Genomic DNA, 22,096 nt, shown 5'->3' with positions numbered 1-22,096 from the left:
TGACAAACAAGACAAACTGGCAACAGACAAACAGAGAACACCGGTATAAATACACAGGGGATAATGGGAAGATGGGCGACACCTGGAGGGGGGTGGAGACAATCACAAAGACAGGTAAAACAGATCAGGGTGTGAAAGCTACTTTAGACGTCAACTATACCAAAGGTGTATCCAAGGCAGCCTCTGTGAGGTCAAAGAGGATATCAACCACATTTGACATAATCTGAGACCCTTGTACAATCTGTCATTCTCTCTTTCCACACATCTTGTAGAAAATCCCTTCCATTACGTCATAGGCCATTTGTTTCAGGGTCATGTGACATGGCCTCGTGGTCTATTGGTCTATGTAGTGGTCTGTGTTGTGCTTTGATCCCAGCAGCATAGCAGCATACACACCCCTCTAAGAATGTACAGCCAGGCAGAGGCTAGCCGAGGGCCTCCCTTTTTGTCCCTACCATGGCTTTTGATTGAGGGCTCTGAGCCAGCTGCTGTGTGTGTGTGTGTGTGTGTGTGTGTGTGTGTGTGTGTGTGTGTGTGTGTGTGTGTGTGTGTGTGTGTGTGTGTGTGTGTGTGTGTGTGTGTGAGTGTGTGTGTCCAGTCCAGTTCATGTACGTCTGTCACCACAGTGTGGTTGGTGGTGGTGGGAGCCAGCAAAAGAGTGGAATAATTCAGTTTGATAATAAGCAGAGACACACTGCATCAGCTTTCCATGTAAAATACTTACTGAGACATCAACCTGCTATGTAAAAGACAGGACCTGGAACTGACTGAGACACGGCAATGGACATTTTTTAAAGTTTCATTTCAAATAGCAGCGCAGGAGGCATGTATGCATGTGTAATCTGTGTAATCTGTAATCTGATGACAGGGTGGTCGAACAGTGTCATCACAGCTTAACCAAACAGCAGCCCAACAGATGATGAAACTGACATCCACAACTTGCACGGCAATTCTGTGAAAAACTCACTGAGAACAGCACTTGTTTACATGTTATATCACTAGCATAAAAATATCACAGATAAGTAACCATAGCAAAATGTTCTATTGCATTTAGACTCACATTTCTCCCAGTATATTTGTCATATGCAGGATCAACAAGCTTGTTGCTGTGGAAGGTCAGTCATTGTAACCAAACACTTTTCTGTTTGGAAAGTGGGAGCGATGGGACTGGATGCCTGAATTTACAGCTCTTTTAAATGGACTTTTAAGGCTGGTGTCATCATTCTGATTGACAGGGTCATATGATACTTTAGCACCACGGGCTGTATCAAACACTAAGCATGCACGCTGTTTAAGAGAAGAAAAAGCGCAGTCACCCATTGGGCCACATGAAAGTCCCTCTGCTGTTTTAGAGGGCACGTTTTCCAATGGTAACCAAGTCACACACTCGTGGTGGCCTAACTTGCTTAACCCAAGTCGTAACATTTGGAGGACAACCAACTCTTAGATGGCCTTGTGGCTTCTGACTAAGCATTGTTCCATATGGATGTATCTCCTCCACAATGCTGGAACAGATATAATCAAAACTCTTTTCTACGGATTCTTTCCCAAAGGGAGTTTTCCTTGTGGTGGTGGGGTATTGTACTTAAAATGGTTCGAAGGCTAGTTTTGGAAAATGTGATGTGCTCTTGTGCCTATTTGTAGGCCTGTTATAAATAGGTTTGGCAGGGTACGCATGCTCATGTTTGTTTGGAAATTGCACAGTGCCTTGAGCCGGAGAGAGTGGTGGGTCCTTATACAAAGAGACAAAAGGAAAGCTATGAATGGTGAGTTTACCTCAGAGATCTGATGGAAGATAGCTTGTCGATGAATGATGATATAATGGATGTGTTACCAACTGAACATAACAACATTACTTTGAACAAACATCTCTGTTGCTGATATCAGTCTCTATAGTATAAGGCATTACACTACAATTGATAAAGACAATAGAAGTGTTTGCTTTTTTAAAAACATGTTTTCAAGCTCATAAATATTTACCAAAGAAGGGCATCATCTTGATTTTGTATCTTGTTATTAAAAATAACTTAGTGTTATCTTTATCTCTCTTTCAGCTGCTATCTCCCAGATTTAGACCATAACAGATTACAGCCACAGAAGAAAACCTAATTTGTTTTGGTGGATGTACATCATCATCTGTTGCCTTCTCTGAGGAAGTTTCTCCTGGGAATTTAAGTTTGAAAGAGAAACTCTATCTGTTGGAGAATGAGTTCCAGGAGGCTGATGACCCGCTCCTACTCTGTGGGGGACGGGAGGTCCAGCTCCCACAATGGAGATGATGTCATAGGGAGTAGCAGAGCCAGCAGCCGCAGCTACCTCTCTGATGTCAGGCCTGAAAACAGGTACACAACCCCTCAGCTCAACACAGGAAATATTACTGTACCTCAACAAGCAACAAGAAAGTTAGAATATGTTTATTACCACATCCCTCTCCTTTTGAAGTGAAGGTTAACCATTGATTCGGCATCATTGCATTATGAGGTCTTAATAATAAAACAATAATCATTGAATTTATATTGCCCTTTTAAATGAAAATGATTGGATGGCTTGGATTTAAATGATTTCTCAGTGTGTTAGTTAGTTGGAGATAGCAGTGTTAGTTATATTTACACAACATTTACATTTGAGTATTTTAGCAGACACACTCATCCAGAGCCAGTTATAATGCATTCATCTTAAGGCAACTGGATGAGTCAACCACATATCAAAGGCATTGTTGGTTTCCATGGTGTCGTTTACTGCATTTAGGACTGTTTGAATGGCCAGCTGATAGGCAACACTCACTACCGGCTCATAAAAAGCTATGACCATGAAGGTCAGCTCTCAGCTCTTTATAAATAAACTGCATCTCACTGCATGAGCCTGTGTAAAGGCAAACCGTCTTCCAAAATGCATCCTACAAATAGAAGAAAAGTTTATGAAAATCCAATCTTCCTACTACTGGGTATGTCTACTTATGGCCAAGTGCGTGCTGCAAAACTATCAAGTCTAGTGAAAACATGTATTCTTAATTATAATAAAATAAAATATGAATGGTACAGATAGTATCGCCATGTAATACTTTCTGACGTCACTTAGTGTTTTTCCACTGTAGACACTAGGCAATAGTCAGTCAAAATACAATCTCAAATAAACCATGGCCTTAGCAGCACCCTATCTTAATGATCTGGCCGAGAGACTGAAATAGATGACAACACCCGACAGAGTGACTAGACCTACACTTAAACACTGTTTTTGGCCGTGATTACAGGCATGACATATCCACCAATTAAGATGTTGCACTCTATGGTGTATGGAGTGATATTAGTTCCAACAGAAGTGGAATCTGAATTCAATCATTTTCAATTCAAAATACATTTCTGAATACAAATGCAGTTTTTGTTGGCATTAATTTCACTCAATAATGAGCCTTCAAGACCTGCATTCTGTATTGAAAGCATTATATTCATATAAGTCATGTACAGTTGAAGTCAGAAGTTTACATACACCTTAGCCAAATACATTTAAACTCAGTTTTTCACAATTCCTGACATTTAATCCTAGTAAATATTCACTGTCTTAGGTCAGTTAGGATCACCAATTTACTTTAAGAATGTGAAATGTCAGAATAATAATAGAGAGAAGGATTTATTTCAGCTTTTATTTTTTTCATCACATTCCCAGTGGGTCAGAAATGTACATACACTCAATTAGTATTTGGTAACGTTGCCTTTAAATTGTTTAACTTGGGTCAAATGTTTCGGGTAGCCTTCCACAAGCTTCCCACAATAAGTTGGGTGATTTTTGGCCCATTCCTCCTGACAGAGCTGGTGTTACTGAGTCAGGTTTGTTGGCCTCCTTGCTTGCACACACTTTTTCAGTTCTGCCCACAAACTGTCTATAGGATTGAGGTTAGGGCTTTGAGATAGCCACTCCAACACCTTGACTTTGTTGTCCTTAAACCCATTTTGCCACAACTTTGGAAGTATGCTTGGGGTCATTGTCCATTTGGAAGACCCATTTGCGACCAAGCTTTAACTTCCTGACAGATGTCTTGATGTCAATATATCCACATAATTTTCCGTCCTCATGATGCCATCTATTTTGTGAAGCGCACCAGACCCTCCTGCAGCAAAGCACCCCCACATCATGTTGCTGCCACCCCCGTGCTTCACAGTTGGGATGCGGTTCTTCGGCTTGCAAGCCTCCCCCTTTTTCCTCCAAACATAACGATGGTCATTATGACCAAACAGTTCTATTTTTGTTTCATCAGACCAGAGGATATTTCCCAAAAAAGTACGGTCTTTTTTTTACAGTTGCTATCCGTAGTCTTTTTTATGGCGGTTAGGAGCAGTGGCTTCTTCCTTGCTAAGCAGCCTTTCAGGTTATGTCGATATAGGACTCATTTTACTGTGGATATAGATACTTTTGTACCTGTTTCCTCCAGCATCTTCACAAGGTCCTTTGCTGTTGTTCTGGGATTGATTTGCACTTTTCGCAGCAAAGTACGTTCATCTCTAGGAGACAAAAGGCGTCTCCTTCCTGAGCAGTATGACAGCTGTGCGGTCCCATGGTGTTTATACTTGTGTACTATTGATTGTACAGATGAACATGGTACCTTCAGGCATTTGGAAATTGCTCCCAATGATGAACCAGACTTGTGGAAGTCTACAATGTTTTTTCTGCGGTCTTGGCTGATTTCTTTTGATTTTCCCATGATGTCAAGCCAAGAGGCACTGAGTTTGACGGTAGGCCTTGAAATACATTCACAGGTACACCTCAATTGACTCAAATTATGTCACTTAGCCTAGCAGATGCTTCTAAAGCCATGACATAATTTTCCAAGCTGTTTAAAGACACAGTCAACTTAGTGTATGTAAACTTCTGACCCACTGGAATTGTGATACAGTGAATTATAAATTAAATAATTTGATAACCAATTAAATGTAATAACCAATTAAGGGCATTTGATAGCCAATTAAAAGCATGACAATGTATGTAAGAACACTTCTTAGTCCATCTTCATTCATGCCAAAACACCTATACATTGTGCCTGATAAGCTGCTTCTATTTGCATCCTCTCTGCATAGCTACTCCAGTCACAGCTATTCTCAGTACAGGCCATCAAGGTACTGTCATGTATTTGTTTCATGAAATTTATTTAAACTAACACCAGCACTTGCTATCTTTTAGCTTTCCTTTAGCCTGGCTTATGTTGTCTCACCGTCATGACATTGAGATGGAACAGTGTGTGCTTGGTGAAGTATGTTGGCTGATATTTGATTATAGTGATATTGGATTGCACCAGATATTGCATCACAAACTACATAACACCCATTTTGACCCCTGCAATTCTTATGATAAGCAAGACAATCCATGGAAATCAAATCACTAGGATATGGAATCACATTACCTTACAGTATGTAGGTTTAAGTGTGTTGATAAAAATGTCTTTATATATTTTACAAACTATTGCATTTTATATTCCATATATTTTGTCTGTCTTCCATTGCCTTTATAGAAGATTACATATTTTGAAAAGAGCTTTGGCCCAGGTGAGAGACATTTGTTTCCATTTGAAAATGTAACTAAGTGTGTTATGCAGGAGCACCCTACATTGTGTTATGGCACATTTAACGGAGGAGACCCAGCCATCCTTTGAGACGACATTAAAGTCAAGAGCCGTATCTGAAACCTGTAGCATCCAGTTCACCTGTGAGGTGTCAGGTAAACTCTCCTCTGGTGTGTGAGTGGGCGCAATACCTTGTTTGTAATAGCCTGCATATTTTGTTGTTGTACTTGCTAACCACTATTATCTATCTGAAGATTTTACAGTAAGTGTGAAATGTAGTCTCTATAACTGTTTCTCTGTTTCAATTTGACTCCAGGTCACCCCGCTCCAGAAGTGACATGGTATAAAGATGATTTGCAATTGGACAGATACTGTGGACTACCTAAATACAACATTTCCCACAATGGACAAAACCATTCACTGCACATTTACAAGTATGGATCAAGATCATAATTGTAATTTGTATTGAAGATGTTAAACGTTATCATATTGATGTCAGTCTGGTTTGTATTGATGCACACAAATATTATTTAAAAAATTGTGCAGCAACTGTATAATACAAGTATCTATAATTTGTTTTCTTTACAGTTGCACTATGGAGGATGCAGCAATCTACCAGGCATCAGCCAGGAACAACAAAGGCATTGTGTCCTGCTCTGGAGTCCTTGAGGTGGGGACGATGAGCGAATACAAGATCCACCAGCAGTACTTCGCCAAGATCAAACTGAAGGCCGAAAACACACGCAGAGAGCTGGAGGAGCCCAAGCCGTGGGACAAGGAGAACCACGGGTCTCCTGGTAGTCGGCAGGAAACACTGAGGACCATCAGTCCAGACCGGTCCCAGAGGAAGCGACGGTCCCCCATGGACCCCAGCCTCAGTGCCCCCAGCTTTATGGAGGATGAAGTGGTTGAGGAGAGCACTCAGGCTCATGCTGGGGAGGCAGAGGGCAGGCTACAGGACACACCTGTGGTGGGGGAAGAAAAACGGGAATCTAACAGGGCTGGGTCTTCCAATGTCAATGGACAGGCAGCCATTACAGAAAATAGCAGCAACAAAGGCCCAACGTATGTTTACGATTCAGTGCAGAAGTCTTTTGCTCCACACACACCAAAAGCATCACTGGCCAAGAAGAAGATAAAGATCTCCAATGGAGAGGATAGTGGGATGACGGCTGATAGCCAAGCCAGGAAGAAGCCTGAGGAGAGAGGGATGAGTGAAGAAGGAGAGGTCAGTGGGACACCCTGTCTGGTTGAGTCCTCACCCTCACTGGGGTCATCAGAAGAGGCCCTGGAAGTGGAGAGTGCTGTTGAAACTTCAGCCTCAAAGACAGAGAATGTAAAATACATGAATCAGTCTGAGAGAGCCCCACTGAACAACACTGTGTCAGTAATGGAAGAAGTGAAGGTCCAAGTGAAGGAGAAAGTACCTGGTCAAACCCCACCACACAATGGAGAGCCTAGCATCCTGTCTCCTTCTACTGGGCTCCTCTCTACAGGGGAAACCATCTCAGGGAATAAGAGTCAGAATGCTGCAGTGGCTCAGGTGACCCAAAATGTTGTAAATAACAATATTATGGGGAGTCAGAGTACAGTTCTTCCTGTCACCTCATCACAACCAAGTCCTTCAGCTAAACTAAAACCACAACCAAGTCCTTCAGCTAAACTAAAACCACAACCAAGTCCTTCAGCTAAACTAAAACCACAACCAAGTTCTTCAGCTAAACTAAAACCACAACCAAGTCCTCCTTCAACGAAATTACAATCACAACCACGTCAACCAAGTCCTCCTTCTGTGACGTCACAACCACAACCAAGTCCTTCAGCAAAACCACAGCCACAACCAAATCCTCCTTCTGCGAAACTACAACCACACCCATATCAATCAAGCCCTTCCGTAAAATCACAACTAGGTCCCTCAGTAACACCACAACCACAACCAGATCCTCCTTCTGCGAAACTACAACTACAACCACAACCACAAATACTTCAACCAAGTCCTTCAGAGAAACTCCAAGCAAGTCCTTATGCGAAACCACAACCACAATCACAACAGAGTCCTTCTGCGAAACTACAACCACAACCACGTCAACCAAGTCCTTCAATGAAATTACAACGACAACCACTTCAACCAAGTCCTTCCCCGAATGTACAACCTCAACCAAGTTCCTCTGTCACACCACAACCACAAGCAAGTCCTTCAGTAACAACTCCACAGGTTTTGAGCAACACACCAGAGAACATTAAAACCCATCAAAGCAACGTAACAGACATTGAGGTAGACGATAAGCGTTCTGTCCTGGAACACCTAAACAGCACCACTACTCCCCTAAAAGGTCAAACTGAATGCCCGGGGAAGGATTCAGCATCAGTGCTTGAGGTGCTAAACTCAGATACTTATTCCATTCATGGAACTGGAACTGCAGTTGAAGTTGCTGGGGAATCAGTGGAGTCAGTACTAACATCACCCTGTAAGAGCAGCGAGGCTGTCTCTGCCTTGCCTCAGCGTCTGTGTGGACAGTCAGGAGATCAGCTGTCTGTGGAGGAAACAAGCACGTGCCTAAAGAATGTGTCTTTGTCTCGGCTGCCTGCGCAGCTGCGCGGGGAGGTGAGTGTCTCTGCCCTGTCCCTATGAGCTCATGGAGCGCCTAACATTTCCAAAACACACCAGCCAAATCAGTAACACAAGCACCCATATGGCTATTATTAGACTTTACAAGTATGCCCCTCTCTGTGTGACAAGACGTATGTGTAATGATGCATGTGCTGGCACGGCCAGCAGGTATATTACCAGTGCTACATATCGAATGGCTGAAAACATGAGTAAAGAAATCACAGAGTACCTCAAGGCTTCTGTTGTGCGTATGATTTGTGCAATAAGGATTTTGGGAGGTCAACAATCTTAGCTTGTGTGACAGTGTGGGGCTTTAAGGCGACTGTGAATGGTCTTGGTGGTGGAAAACACATGGCATGAGAGTGAAAAGCACAATGGAACAGATGGTACAGCAATGATGTCTTAAAAGGTTTTGGATTGGTCCAGACATAGAGGCAGAGAGCATGATGGGTAATAATTTTGCTATCCTTGAGAGTTGAGCTGCACTGTTATCCTCGTCTTTTAGTTACGCTGTTGGTCGCAGCCATGCAAACAGAGAGGAAGATAATGTCGTTTTCTGTCTCTCTTCCAAAAAGTTGTAAATCATTTTAGGCATTGATTATTTTTTCTCTCCAAAGAAGACATTTATGATTTCATACTATTTGGGGTTTTTGAAACACTACATTTTCTACTGAAGGTATGGAAACAAAGTACTGTGAAAATACTGCTGAGACAGACTTCTGTCCACTCTGTTCCATCAAAGCACCCCTTTGAATGATCCACATTACATTGTCTCCCCACTAAACCTAAACATATTCCATGATCCATGTCTGTCTGTGCTTAGTCCACTGTCATACTGTGAACACTGTGTGAGAGAGCGAGACAGGTTATAAAGCACTTTCTTGTTTCAATGAAACCAAAGTAGGCCTACAATAGATTTTTGTACAATGTGAACCTAAGAGCATACTCTCCCTTCTGTACTTGTCATTGTAAATGTTCATGTACTCCCCATTTCAATATCATTTGTCAGTTGATTCTTCAAAGGGAATGCATTTTTATTTCACACAACACCATATTTTAGTTCTGGGATATTGAAATCAAAGTAGAAGCAATGTGAATGGTCCTTTCAGTAACTCTGGACTTATCTCATTCACTGATGGAGTGACACATAAGTCACACCGGAACCAATCCCTCGGGTGCTAATTTCAGCTGACCAATTAGATCTGGTGCTTATTTCAAATGATTTACATATCTCTTACTGTTATGTTTATCTAAGACTAAAGGAACATGAGCTCAGACCAGGAGTTAATCTCACAACAGATCCACATTCACTCTGCACCTGGTCGAAACATTAGACTACCTCGTCCTGTACTGTGGGACTGCACTGTGTTTGTGAGGGTATTGTTCATCTCTTTGGCTCATCAAAGGACATATTAAGTGAAGTAATATTCATCTCATAATCAAATGAGTGCAGCTTAACAGCACTACCCCAGCAGTAGCACTATTAGACAGTATTCAAATCTTTCTATCTGAGGAGTTGAACCTGTGTGAATTATAGTGATTTGACTACAAGCCATAGCTGTCAAGTCAAGAACAGTTTGTGAGATAGTAACAGAGTTATAACTGGAAAACAGGATTGCTTCATCCATTGACCAGGTTCCAATTAGTAAATATGTCTGAGCACTCAGCACTTAACACGAGAGCTCAACATTGAAAACAAGATTAATTCATTAGATACATTACATGACCAAAAGTATGTGGACATCTGCTATGGAGTTGGTCCACCCTTTGCTGCTATAACAGCCTCCACTCTTCTGGGAAGGCTTTCCACTAGATGTTGGAATATTGCTGCGGGGACTTGCGTCCATTAATCTACAAGAGCATTAGTGTGATCAGGCACCTGTCTTGGGTGATTAGGTCTGGCTCGCTGTCGGCGTTCCAATTCATCCCAAAGGTGTTCGATGGGGTTGAAGTCAGGGCTCTGTGCAGGACAGTCAAGTTCTTCCACACCGATCTCTACAAACCATTTCTGTATGGACCTCGCTTTGTGCACAGGGTATTGTCATGCTGAAACAGGAAGGGGCCTTCCCCATCTGTTGCCACAAAGTTGGAAGTGCAGAATCTAGAATGTCAATCTATGCTGTAGCGTTAAGATTTTCATTCACTGGAACTAAGGGGCCAAGCCCGAACCATGAAAAACAGCCCCAGACCATTATTCCTCCTCCACCAAACTTTACAGTTGGCACTAAGCATTCAGACAGGTAGCGTTCTCCTGGCATCGGCCACACCTAGATTTGTCCGTCGGACTACCAGATGGTGAAGCATGATTCATAATTTCAGAGAAAGCGTTTCCACTGCTCCAGTGTTCAATGGCAGCGAGCTTTACACCCCTCCAGCCAACGCTTGGCATTGCGCATGGTGATCTTAGGCTTGTGTGTTGCTGCTCGGCCATGGAAACCCATTTCAGAAAGTTCCCGACGAACAGTTATTGTGCTGAGGTTGCTTCCAGAGATAGTTTGGAACTCGTCGTGAGTGTTGCAACCGAGGACAGACAATTTTTACGCGCTACATGCTTCAGCACTCGGTGGTCCCGTTCTGTGAGCTTGTGTGGCCTACCACTTCAAGGCTTAGCCGTTGTTGCTTCTAGAGGTTTCCACTTCACAGTAACAGCACTTACAGTTGACCTGGGCATCCCTAGCAGGGCACACATTTGACGAACTGACTTGTTGAAAATGTGGCATCCTATGACGGTTCCATGTTGAAAGTCATTGAGCTCTTCAGTAAGGTCATTCTACTGCCAATGTTTGTCTATAGAGATCACATGGCGGTGTGCTCAATTGTATACACCTGTCAGCAACGGGTGTGGCTAAAATAGTAAAATCCACTCATTTGAAGGGGTGTCCACATATATACACTACCGTTCAAAAGTTTGGGGTCACTCCGGGATGCTGGTCTTCTAGGCAAAGTTGCAAAGAAAAACTCATATATCAGACTGGCCAATAAAAATAAAAGATTAAGATGGGCAAAAGAACACAGACACTGGACAGAGGAACTCTGCCTAGAAGGCCAGCATCCCGTAGTCGCCTCTTCACTGTTGACGTTGAGACTGGTGTTTTGCTAGTAGTAAACACATCTGCAGGCGACAGAGCTTTGCACATTGTGGATGTGGAATGTATTTCAATTTGTCGGAGAAAAGGTCAATCCTTTGTTGTTATTTTCATAGTCTTTAACACTTACAGCAGTCTCTTTGGTGACTTGTTCATAAGATAACACTTTTACGTTTTTGATGTGTATATAACAATGATGTGTGTTTATGTGTCATGGATATGACTGCAGCAAAGTATTTACAGAATGTAAATCTGTCTCTGCTTTTATTGTGCCTCAAGGTTACACAGAACCACAGACAGACAGAGAGAGAGTGGAAGGGAACACCTGTCGGGCAAGAACCTGTAATACTAACCATCCGGAGAAAGCTGGACGGACAATCACCTTCGCCACGACAACGTTCTCCATCGTCATCGGACAGAGAAGTCACAGCAAATGCCAACAAACGGTCTCCTACTTTGCACAATCCTGCGAGCCAATCGGCCTCTGACAAAATGACGCAGGGCACACAGGATCATTCCAGGGGATCAAATGAGAGCCATACATTACCTTTTACAGAGCCACTAAAGTCACCCCTGGAAAGCCCGGGTGTTGGTGAGAAAACCTTGGGGTGTAGTGTTTCCTCAGTAGGCCAGCAAGGCCAAGTTGAGATAGCTATAAAAACCGTTGGTGAGACAGAAATACAAGTTGACGTTAAAGTACAGGGTAATAATTTGGCTGAGTTACATGCACAGGGAGGCAGTTGTGAGAGAAGAGCTGACATGGAAACTGTTTATAAAGTTAGCAAAGTTCAGGAAGGTGAAATTGAAAGACTTACGAAAGCACCTGAAAAGAAAACCGTTGAAAGTATAGCAGTGGCTGTATGGGATGAGAAGAGTATACCTGTGTTGAAGATAGCAGAATGCCAAGATCTTTCTCTAAATCCCCGCTTTCAGCGTATTATTCCAGACACATCACAGACGGCTGACACAACAACAAGTGTCCCAAACACAAACATCTCAGAGCAACAAACAAAAGCCCCAACACCTGTAGCCAAAGTCATGTCTATTGCCGAGATTCTAAGGTCACAAATGGAGAAAAGTGCCCCTACAGAAGTAAGTCCAGTGCCATCCATTTCAGATGCACCCATTTCAGTGGCACCCATTTCAGTAGCTACCATTTCAATGCCCCTTATACAAAGTCTAAACACAGACCAACAACCTAAATGTCCCCCATCAACTGACATACAGGATGTGAGAATGCAAAGTCCAGAGTTGAGGATGGATGAGACAGAGTACAGGCAGGAACCTGAGAAAGACACTTGTAAGAAGGAAACTGATATGTCTGTCGGTTCTATTTCAGCTTCAAATGTAGAATATAGATTTAATACCTCTGAACCAGAACGAGTTGAGTCCCCCATAGTTAGTCCTATGACTGAAGCCTCACCTAAAGCTTTTGTTATTCCTCCTATCTCTATTGTAGACATGGATGGCACTTTAGAGAACAGTAATCCTCCTGTATGTATAGTAATGGACATTGAAAGTGTCATGGATACAGAGCGGGAGCATCTTTTGGATCACAATGCTGATATTAGTCTGGCTGCGAATAAGGATGGTCAAAAAGAGTCTTCTCTTGTTACTCCTGAGCAGAAGTCCCTGGACATTACAGTTCCTCCTCCATCCATCTCATCTGTTACCTTTCCTGCAGAGAAACAACAAACACTAGAAAATGCAGTCAAAGGGATGGATTCTTCACACTCACTGCCTCCAGTGTTCAGCAGTCGACATGGCAGAGACAAAACGTGTGCTTCTCCCCTTTCGGAGCGTTCAACAGAATCTAGCTCACTTCCTAATGCCACTGAGAACCAAAGTTTTTCTACAAAAAATACAGGATTGACGAACAACATTGCAACTCCAACATTGCAACCTGTCAGTGAAAAACAGAGAGACTCTTCACCAGATACTGGTATGATTTTAGGTTGGAGTGAAGCATGCAAACCTGATGTTCCTCAGCCTGGTCCTCAGACTGTACGAAGGTTTGATACCAACGGTTCCCCAAGTAGTGAGACACAAGGGTCAGTACCTGTTCCCACCATTCCGTTGGATAGCAAAAGCTCTTCATCCAAGGAGGTGAAAGTTGGGGAATATTCAAAGCCAGACTCTTCAACATCTGTCTCAGTCACTGAAAGCAGTACTGGCCTGCTGAAGGGATCAGACAGTGTATCCCCCATGCCCTCAGCCACCCCACAGGAGCTGGCCTCCGGCGCTAGACGCAAAATCTTAATCCCTAAACCCAAAGGAGAGGACCCTGAAGCTATTGCTTCACAGATTGACACCCAGAGCCCCCAGAGAGAAGAGGTCCTCAGGATGAGCTCAGAGTCCAGGCTATCCCTCAGGCTATCCCCAGAGTCCTCCTCTCCCATGTCCCCTGGGCTGTCCCGCGGGTCGCCCCTGCTGCAGCCCCCCAATGGCCAGCGCACCCCTCCAACAGAGAGACGCTCCCCACTGCTCAGTAGGAGGAAGCTGGCTCCAACACCAGAGACCCTCAAACAGAGCCAGGAACCTGCCCTGGAGACAACCGGCACTACCAAGACTGAGGAGAAACCAGTTGAGAAGGACAAGCATAACCCATTCAAAGGTAAACTCCTTTCAAGATATATCAGCTTAGTGTAAAAAAAAGGGGTGAATGATGTTGGCATACTTTTAGAGAGTAGCTAGTCTTATTCAATTAAATTAACCATTGGAGTCAGTGTAGTTTCTTTGGCTAAGCTCCAGTAGGGAGTGCTATCGAGAGCCTTTGTGCTTCCTCTGTTTGCTTTGACACTGTCACGAGATGGATCGTCAGTTTTAGATATAGAATTAATAGAACTGGCTTGCAACCTCTAATCCTGACAATTTGACTGGGGACGCTTGTTCTATTCATTCTATTTCTATGGGGCCCGCTACTTGCCAGGTGGGATTACATGGAGGCTTAACTGAAATAGTATCCATATTACTTTAAGTTAAGAAGCTGAAACATAAGAAAGTGTTTATCTTTACCTAGTTGTGCCTGTCTGTCGGGAGTCCCTCTCTTACTGGCACTAATCTCTCTCACTCCCCTCCTCTCTTTCTCCCCCCCTCTCTCTCCAGCTCCTCAGGTCATCAGGAAGATTAGAGGAGAGCCCTTCTCAGATGCGGCAGGACATCTGAAGCTGTGGTGCCAGTTCTTCAACGTTCTTAGTGACTCCACAATTAAGTGGATCAGGGATGAGGTGGAGATCGCTGAGGTTGAAAGAAGGTGAGTCCTCCATGCAGGCTGCCTTGACGTGAAATGCTGTAGCCAAAATGTGGAAAATATTGTTTATAAAAGGGATTCAACAATAAAATAATCACGATCAAAGACAGTTTTCCTGATGGCAACAATGTAAAGGTGTTGTAGAGACACCGTGGGACTGACAAATTCTAGTTAGAGCTTTCTGAAACTCTGTTTATTTTTGCTGTTCTGTCCATCCCTGACTCCTGTGTGTTTCCCAGTGCAGGAGATGAGACTCAGGTAGCGTTGGCTATTGTCCAGACGTCCAGCAGAGACTGTGGAGTTTATGGCTGCACCATCACTAATGAATACGGGACAGACACAACAGACTTCCTACTGAGTGTTGACAGTATGTACACTAGTGTCTCAGTTCAATCTCTGAAGTTTGACTTGTTTCAACACGTTATCTCCTATATCTTTATATCTCTTATCTCTTATTCTGTCGACTAGAATCTATTTTTTGCAGTACTCTCTGGCGTGTTTTATCTCCTATATCTTTATATCTCTTATCTCTCATTCTGTCGACTAGAATCTATTTTTTGCAGTACTCTCTGGTGTATTTTATCTCCTATATCTTTATATCTCTTATCTCTCATTCTGTCGACTAGAATCTATTTTTTCAGTACTCTCTGGTGTGTTTTATCTCCTATATCTTTATATCTCTTATCTCTCATTCTGTCGACTAGAATACATTTTTCAGTACTCTGGCATATTTTATCTCCTATATCTTTCAAGTTTTATTTGTCACATGCACAAGTACAGTGAAATGCTAAACTTGCAAGCCCTTCTCAACAGTGCAGTATTCAATGTCAAAATAGTATAACAAAAAAACTGGAGAAATAAAAAATAAAGAATGTAAGTTATATACAGTACAGGGTAAATGCCAGTACCACATTTACAATGTGCAGGAATAGTGGAGTAGTTAAGGTTGATATGTACATGTAGGCAGGGATCAGGAGGAAGTGACTGGTAGCAGGATGAATAATAATAATAATAAGAGTAAACAATATGGCAGCCGTATATGTGGAGGGTGGGTTTGTGCGTGGTGTTGAGTGTGTGTATATGAGTGTGTGTGGGTGTTAGTGTGGGTGTGTGAGTGTGCAAGAAAGTCAGTGTAGGCGTGATAGGTGGATATACATAAACTGGGCTGAAAAGTGACTGGTAGCAGGAATATATAAATACTTAGCATCTCTCAAGCTCTTATTCTTTCTACTCTGTCTTTTTTGCAGTACTCTCTGGCATGTTTCTGCGTGAGGATCAAGAAGGTAAGATTACATTTGTCTATTATTTGTTAGGATTTAATTGGTGTTCAACACTGTCCGGTCACACCCCATCATTTGCCTTGCGAGGCACCTGATCCCCCAAGCTTACATGAATGGTTAGCGTTGTTCAACTAGCCATTCATGGAAGCTTGCAGGATCAAGTGGCTCACGATGCAGACTCATAATACCACTTCCAGTGCATTATATTTGATGATGTCTTTCCTCTCTACAGTGGGAGAGGAGATAGAGATGAGTCCACTACTGTTCACCAAGGGCCTGGCTGACTCTGGTGTCTGGGGAAGTAAGTTATTTGGGCGTATCATGATGGAGGAGGCCCATATAGGAGAGGGCTGCTCCCACAAGGCCTGCAGAGTGAAGGTCATCTATGGGCTGGAGCCAGTGTTTGAGTCTGGGACCACATGTTACATCAAGGTGAAGAGCCCCATCGCCTACTACGGAGTCAAGGAGGAGAGCAACCTGGTCGAGAGGAACCTGGCAATCACCCAACAGGTGAAGGGTTTTACTTCTTTAACATAAAGTAAATGTTTAATGAGAATCAATGGAAATTGGGCCAATGTAATGATATTATTGATGTTATGAAAGGAATCAAAAAAACATTTAGTCAAAGCTCTGAACCCTAACCCAAATTTAAAAACAATTCTGATCATGAATGCAATCTTCTTTCCAAAAGGAATGTAGACTTCAGAACATCGCTCGTGAATACTGCAAGATCTTTGCTGCGGAATGTAGGGTGATAGGAACCTTTGGAGAAGTGCTGGAGTGAGTGAGCTCATCAAAATGATACAAAACTTGCACATAAAAACAATGTTTTTTCATATTATTTCACTACTTTGTTTAGCCTTCTGTCATACCACAGTGTGTGTATGTTCTTGGTTACACAGAGTGATCCCAGTCCACCTCATGTATCGGCCTGCCAACACCATTCCCCATGCCACGGTGGAGTCTGACCTGAAGGGGGTCTATCTGAGGTACTGTCTGATGGACGCTACAGGCCGGCTGGTCATGAGAACTGGCTCAGAGGCGGCACTGAAGTGTTGTACTCTGCAGCACTGGATCCTCCAGTGGACCAATGGAAATCTGCTGCTCACTCGGATGGAAGGTACAGTGTCCATAGTCTCGGATGACTAACTCTAGCAGGACAACGCTTTGGCTGAATAACAGAACAGGTGAAATTAACTGTAATTGTGATTGTGCTGCAGGTGTTGACTTCAAGATCACAAACGTTGGAATTTGCATCAAATCGAAAGGGTTGGTATAATTTTTCTGAACATTGTGTTCTAGAGATATTCATGACTACATAGACCATTTACAATTACAATACTGTAATAACAAACTCTGGCACGAAGCTCTGTCAACAAACTGTTCCTTTACTCATCTGTAACATTGAATCTGTTGTTATTATTCCAGGTACCAAAGTCTCACGATCACAGAGAACCCCAATGTGTTTGAGCAGTTTGTCTCTCAGCACCAGTGTAACTACTACTGCGGCCTCCTCAGCCTGAGGTCCCTGAAGACACAGGACTCCCTGCAGACCCCAGCCAAACCCAAGTGCTCCAGGAGCCCCCTGCTCCACCGCAAGATGGGCGGCTCTTCCAGGTATGAACCACTGCCATTGTGCCCTTCAGCAAGGCACTTAAAGGACAACTACACCCAGAAACTATTGTTTGGTATTTGTTTCATTAGTCTTTTGTTGATATAGTCCCAAAATGTTTTGCATGTCAGCAATCAAGTTTTCAAGATATGTAACGTTCAAAATGGAGAAATCTGTCCCGAATAATGCATTTTGCATCATATGATGCAAACGCAGCACCATATGATGCAAAATGCATCATTCAGGCAAGATTTATGTATTTTGAAAGTTACATATCTTGAAAACTTGATTGCCGACATGTAAAACATTTTGGGACTATATCAACAACGGACTAATGAACCAAATACCAAAATATAGTTTTAGGATGGAGTTAACCCCCAAACCGTCTCCATCCAAGGACGCTGTGCTGTGGCGGACCCTGTAACTTCTCAACGTGTGTCTAGGGGTGTTATTAAAAAGGTAGAAGTCGAATTTCTGTGCTAGCCAAATTGATTAATAAAGTACCTATTCTATTCAGTCCCCAGCACTCCAGGAAGGCCACAGGAAGCCCCCGGTTGATCAGAAAGCCAGCACAGCCAGAGGACAGCAAAGCCACCGCCAAGCACAAGGCCGTTGATGTTCCCAATGTTGTCCGAAGTTAGAATGGCTTCATCGGCCGTAGAAAGCAAGCAACTGCTTTTCTCAATAAAGAGAATAAATGCTGAACCAGATATGGAATTACTGCCAGACTTGTCCTCCCACCTATAGAGCTTTCGGGGAGCTGGGAGCCGGTCTGGGATGAAAGGCTGGTGACCCCTCCTCCAAGACGTGACAGACAGACAGACAGACAGACAGACAGACAGACAGACAGACACACACACACACACACACACACACACACACACACACACACACACACACACACACACACACACACACAGAGCCCTGGGTCCCAAAATAAATATGAGATCAGAAGGAGAAAGAGAAGGCCAGGTGAAGGAAGAACTTGAATGTTTCCAGAAATGACAGACTCTTCATCCACATCTTTTAATGAATTCTGTGTTAAAATAAACAATGAAATGCCACCAGTTTTAAGGGGCATGTCGCCTGTTGCCAGAATCAGAGACAATGAAATTAATGACTACACTAGTATGTCCTTCAAATTATTAAATTACACATTCATTTCACTAATGAATACATTCTTAATTTATTGAGTAGATCACATACAATTTTAGGCTAAAGCTTTCACATTATACAGGGATTCCTATTGCATATTAGTAATAATTCACAGTAGTAATTCACAAGGTTAGCACGCCAGCTCGATTCAGGTCCCAACAACATGAACCTCTAGGGGAAATACATTTAAAGGGATTGTTGAAGAGTTAAAGGTGATCTTCAATGGTGCACAGTGCTCAGGATAATAGTTCTGTTAAGAAAACTATGCCCTAAGAAGGTAGCGTATATTGTTTTCCATGACACTGTGAATAAAAACGTGGTGCTTTTTATACTGTAAATGTGCCTACGTTTTCATGTTGCAGTATATGACATTCATAGAAAATGCTCACTGGATGCATTGGCTGTAAATTAAAATGAAATATATTGAAATTAAGCCTCTTATTGACCAAGGTGTGTTTTTCTCAATGAATTTTGAGTGCTATCCTGGAAACCATCTGACATGTAAAGTATCTCAGTCGTAAATAATGACGTGGGCTAGCCGCTATGTCACTTGCTGTAATCTGACATATAAGTATCTGACATTACAGATGTAGGATCGTAATTTGGTCACCCTGTTGCAGGAGAACTGTACCACTTGGGAAATTATTTACCTTGATGACATATCCATAATCTATAAGAATTTCATGAACGTGTTATAACAGATCCCAACTACATTATTAAAGGTTAATTCAATATATCCATAGCCTATCTATAACTTAAGTAATGTCATGCTATACAAGAGCTCATATTTAGGTATCTTAATAGATCCTCATTACAATGACAGTATAGGCCCATGACTTACCTTCTGCTTATTCTTCTCACTTGGCTCAATGGTACATGAAGATCCCCAAAGGCTTGAATCATAAAGGTACATTTTATGGATCAAATTGTGTAGTTGAGGGTAAAGGTGTATCGGTTCACCAAACCCATGGTTCGATTCATGTTGCGGTTTTGGGGTTACGGTTCAGTTTCGGTACAGTAGACAAAATAGATAGAAGCAGTTTTAATTTGTGTTTATTTGGGAAAATAGACCAAATTTAAAGCACCCTATTTGTGGCCAAAGTCCAGTTTCTGTGACATCATTCACAATGTTTCTGGTATTGTCTGTTGTGACAGGGATTGTTAGGTTGGGCCTCAAGTAGAGGTCTAAAAAGTTGGACACGATCCGAAATTAGACTTGGGGCTTTCCCACCCTGTGTAATATGCATAAATAAATGTTTCAATTCAGAGACCCGCTCCGAATGGATCTGAGGACGTGGTCGGATCCGAGTGAGGGAAGTAGCAGAAAAATATATTTGTAAGCTACTTTAATCAGAGCTAATTAAGTGCAAAGGAGAGCATGCGGAGGAGGGGCCTTGCAGTGTGTGTACTTTGAGTGAGTGAAACAGGAGCAAGGAGGGAGGGAGAGGCAGAAACCAACCGAGCTGACTTGTGCTAGTAGACTAACTTCTAGCTTGTCATAGCTAGGTTATTTATCTTCCAATATGATTACGTAGTACCTGTCTTGACTGCATCAATACGAGAGAAGCTAGTTAGCTAAGATAGCTAACTACCCCTTACAAAAAAAAAGATATGTTGCTGCAAACTTCCCACAAGTTTGTGGCAAATTTGCTGCAAACTAAATAGTGTGCAACAAAATGTTGCCAGAAGGTTGCAAACGCTTGCCACTAGTGGTTAATCTGCAGCAAACCTTTGGCAACAATAATATTCACTACCACTAGTGGCAAACAGTTGATGACCAATCAAGGGGATTAGAAACATCTGTTGGAAATTGGAAACCAAGCTATCTAGCTAGCTACAGTACCTACCAACATTGTCTGGTGAGTGTCTAACTTATTAATTAAACTTTAAAATGGTATTAGCTAAATGATGCCTAGTTAGCAATGTCATGTTTTATTAGATAGAGTGAAACATTTGTTGATACCAGTTTCCTTCTCTCGGCGCCACTGACTGACTCGCTTAGCTAGCTAACGTTAGCTATCATATTTGTGCACAATTCATGTGATTGGTAGCTAACTAATGTTTTTTTTTTTTTAGGAGAACACATTGCTGTCTTTTAATAACAATATGCATGTCAACACAGTGCATTCGGAAAGTATTCACACCCCTTCACGTTTTCCACATTTTGTTATGTTACAGCCTTATTCTAAAATCGATTAAATAAATAAAAAATACTCATTGCTCTACACACAATACCCGATAATGACAAAGTGAAAACAGGTTTTTAGATTTTTTTTCAAATGTATTAAAAATAAAAAACAGAAATACCTTATTTACATAAGACCCTTTGCTATGAGACTCGTAATTGAGCTCAGGTGCATCCTGTTTCCTTTGATCATCCTTGAGATGTTTCTACAACTTGATTGGAGTCCGCTTGTGGTAAATTCAATTGATTGGACATGATTTGGAAAGGGACACACCTGTCTATATAATGTCCCACAGTTGACAGTGCAAAGACCAAGCCATGAGGTTGAAGGAATTGTCCGTAGAGCTCAGTGAAGATTGTGTCGAGGCACAGATCTGGGGAAGGGTACCAAAAGATTTCTGCAGCATTGAAGGTCCCCCAAAACACAGTGGCCATCATTCTTAAATGGAAGAAGTTTTGAGCCACCAAGACTTTTCCTAGAGCTGGCCGCCCAGCTAAACTGAACAATCAGGGGAGAAGGGCCTTGGTCAGGGAGGTGACCAAGAACCCGATGGTCACTTTGACAGAGCTCCAGAGTTCCTCTGGGGAGATGGGCGAACCTTCCAGAAGGATAACCATCTCTGTGGCACTCCACAGGCCTTTATGGTAGAGTGGCCAGATGGAAGCCACTCCTCAGTACCTACCTGGCCGGCCGGACCTAGCTGTCTGGCTGGCTGGTCGGATGGACCTAGCTATCTGGCCGGCAGGCCAGCTGGACCAACCTATCTGGCAAACTGGTCAAGATAGCTAGGTAGCTAGGCCAGGCCAGCTGGCCCGCCAGATAGGTAGGTCGGCCAGACAGCTGGGTCCTACCTGCCAGATAGCTAAGTCCGGCCAGTCGGCCTGCCATGTAGCTAAGTCCGGCTGGCCAGATAGCTAGGTCTGACTGAGATCTCAGAGGGCAAAATTACATTGCGTTCTGTCATCACCATGCAATAATATACAGCACCACCGGAGCTATGGATAGTAAGGCTACATTAGAGCTGCATGCCACTGATAATAACCTATTTCATTCTTAATCATTCTAATATTTCAGATCAAAAGAGCAAACATATAATTGCTGTAAGACATTCACTTGAAGAAACATCAAATTGATGGAAATACTGCAATTTCAGTGAAAAGGGAATATAATTCCCTTGTTCATGGATTGGATATGTCTGACAAAGAGTAGTAAAATATGTAATGTATGACAGACACTGTACCACTAACTCATTTAGAAACCAATGGGTTTATAGATTAAAATAGTCAGTGCACAGCTGCTGATGTAGCTGTGAATTTTGCCAGAAACCACATACGTACTCAGCACTTCAAATTAGCAGCACCTCAA

At 42.6% G+C, this 22,096-nt stretch overlaps 1 protein-coding gene across 5 annotated transcripts; it reads left to right on the top strand.

Annotated features, from left to right (window-relative positions):
• The first annotated feature begins 1,389 nt into the window (after positions 1-1,389).
• LOC110506760 (alpha-protein kinase 3) lies at positions 1,390-18,978 on the top strand. 5 transcript variants are annotated; one of them, XM_036981013.2, is made up of 17 exons: positions 1,390-1,766; positions 2,055-2,342; positions 5,070-5,108; positions 5,585-5,706; positions 5,868-5,985; positions 6,140-8,156; positions 11,528-11,938; positions 11,969-13,862; positions 14,354-14,501; positions 14,738-14,865; positions 15,746-15,781; positions 16,011-16,288; positions 16,470-16,558; positions 16,681-16,898; positions 16,999-17,047; positions 17,207-17,395; positions 17,908-18,978. In XM_036981013.2, exons 2-17 carry the CDS (start codon positions 2,206-2,208, stop codon positions 18,029-18,031), a joined length of 5,997 nt encoding a protein of 1,998 aa, XP_036836908.2. In that variant the 5' UTR covers positions 1,390-1,766; positions 2,055-2,205; the 3' UTR covers positions 18,032-18,978. The 5 variants fall into 5 exon arrangements, 4 of the variants coding, with proteins under 4 accessions (XP_036836908.2, XP_021442288.3, XP_021442289.3 ...); XR_005052244.2 differs by having other exon boundaries at positions 11,528-13,862; positions 14,743-14,865; XM_021586613.3 differs by having other exon boundaries at positions 11,528-13,862.
• The last annotated feature ends 3,118 nt before the right edge of the window (positions 18,979-22,096 follow it).

Source organism: Oncorhynchus mykiss, chromosome 6 (genome assembly GCF_057628025.1).
Source record: "Oncorhynchus mykiss isolate SJ-2025 chromosome 6, ASM5762802v1, whole genome shotgun sequence".
Taxonomy (NCBI): Eukaryota; Metazoa; Chordata; class Actinopteri; order Salmoniformes; family Salmonidae; genus Oncorhynchus; species Oncorhynchus mykiss.
The sequence above is the reverse complement of the archived record's forward strand: the minus strand, read 5'-3'. Positions and strand labels throughout refer to the sequence as shown.

What these genes read in the sequence shown, in the direction of transcription:
- LOC110506760 (XM_021586613.3), top strand. Translation starts at nt 2,206, where the DNA reads ATGAGTTCCAGGAGGCTGATGACCCGCTCCTACTCTGTGGGGGACGGG. An exon ending in CAAGCATAACCCATTCAAAG is followed by an intron (nt 13,863 to 14,353) that starts GTAAACTCCTTT and finishes CTCTCTCTCCAG; the next exon opens with CTCCTCAGGTCATCAGGAAG. An exon ending in ATCGCTGAGGTTGAAAGAAG is followed by an intron (nt 14,502 to 14,737) that starts GTGAGTCCTCCA and finishes TGTGTTTCCCAG; the next exon opens with TGCAGGAGATGAGACTCAGG.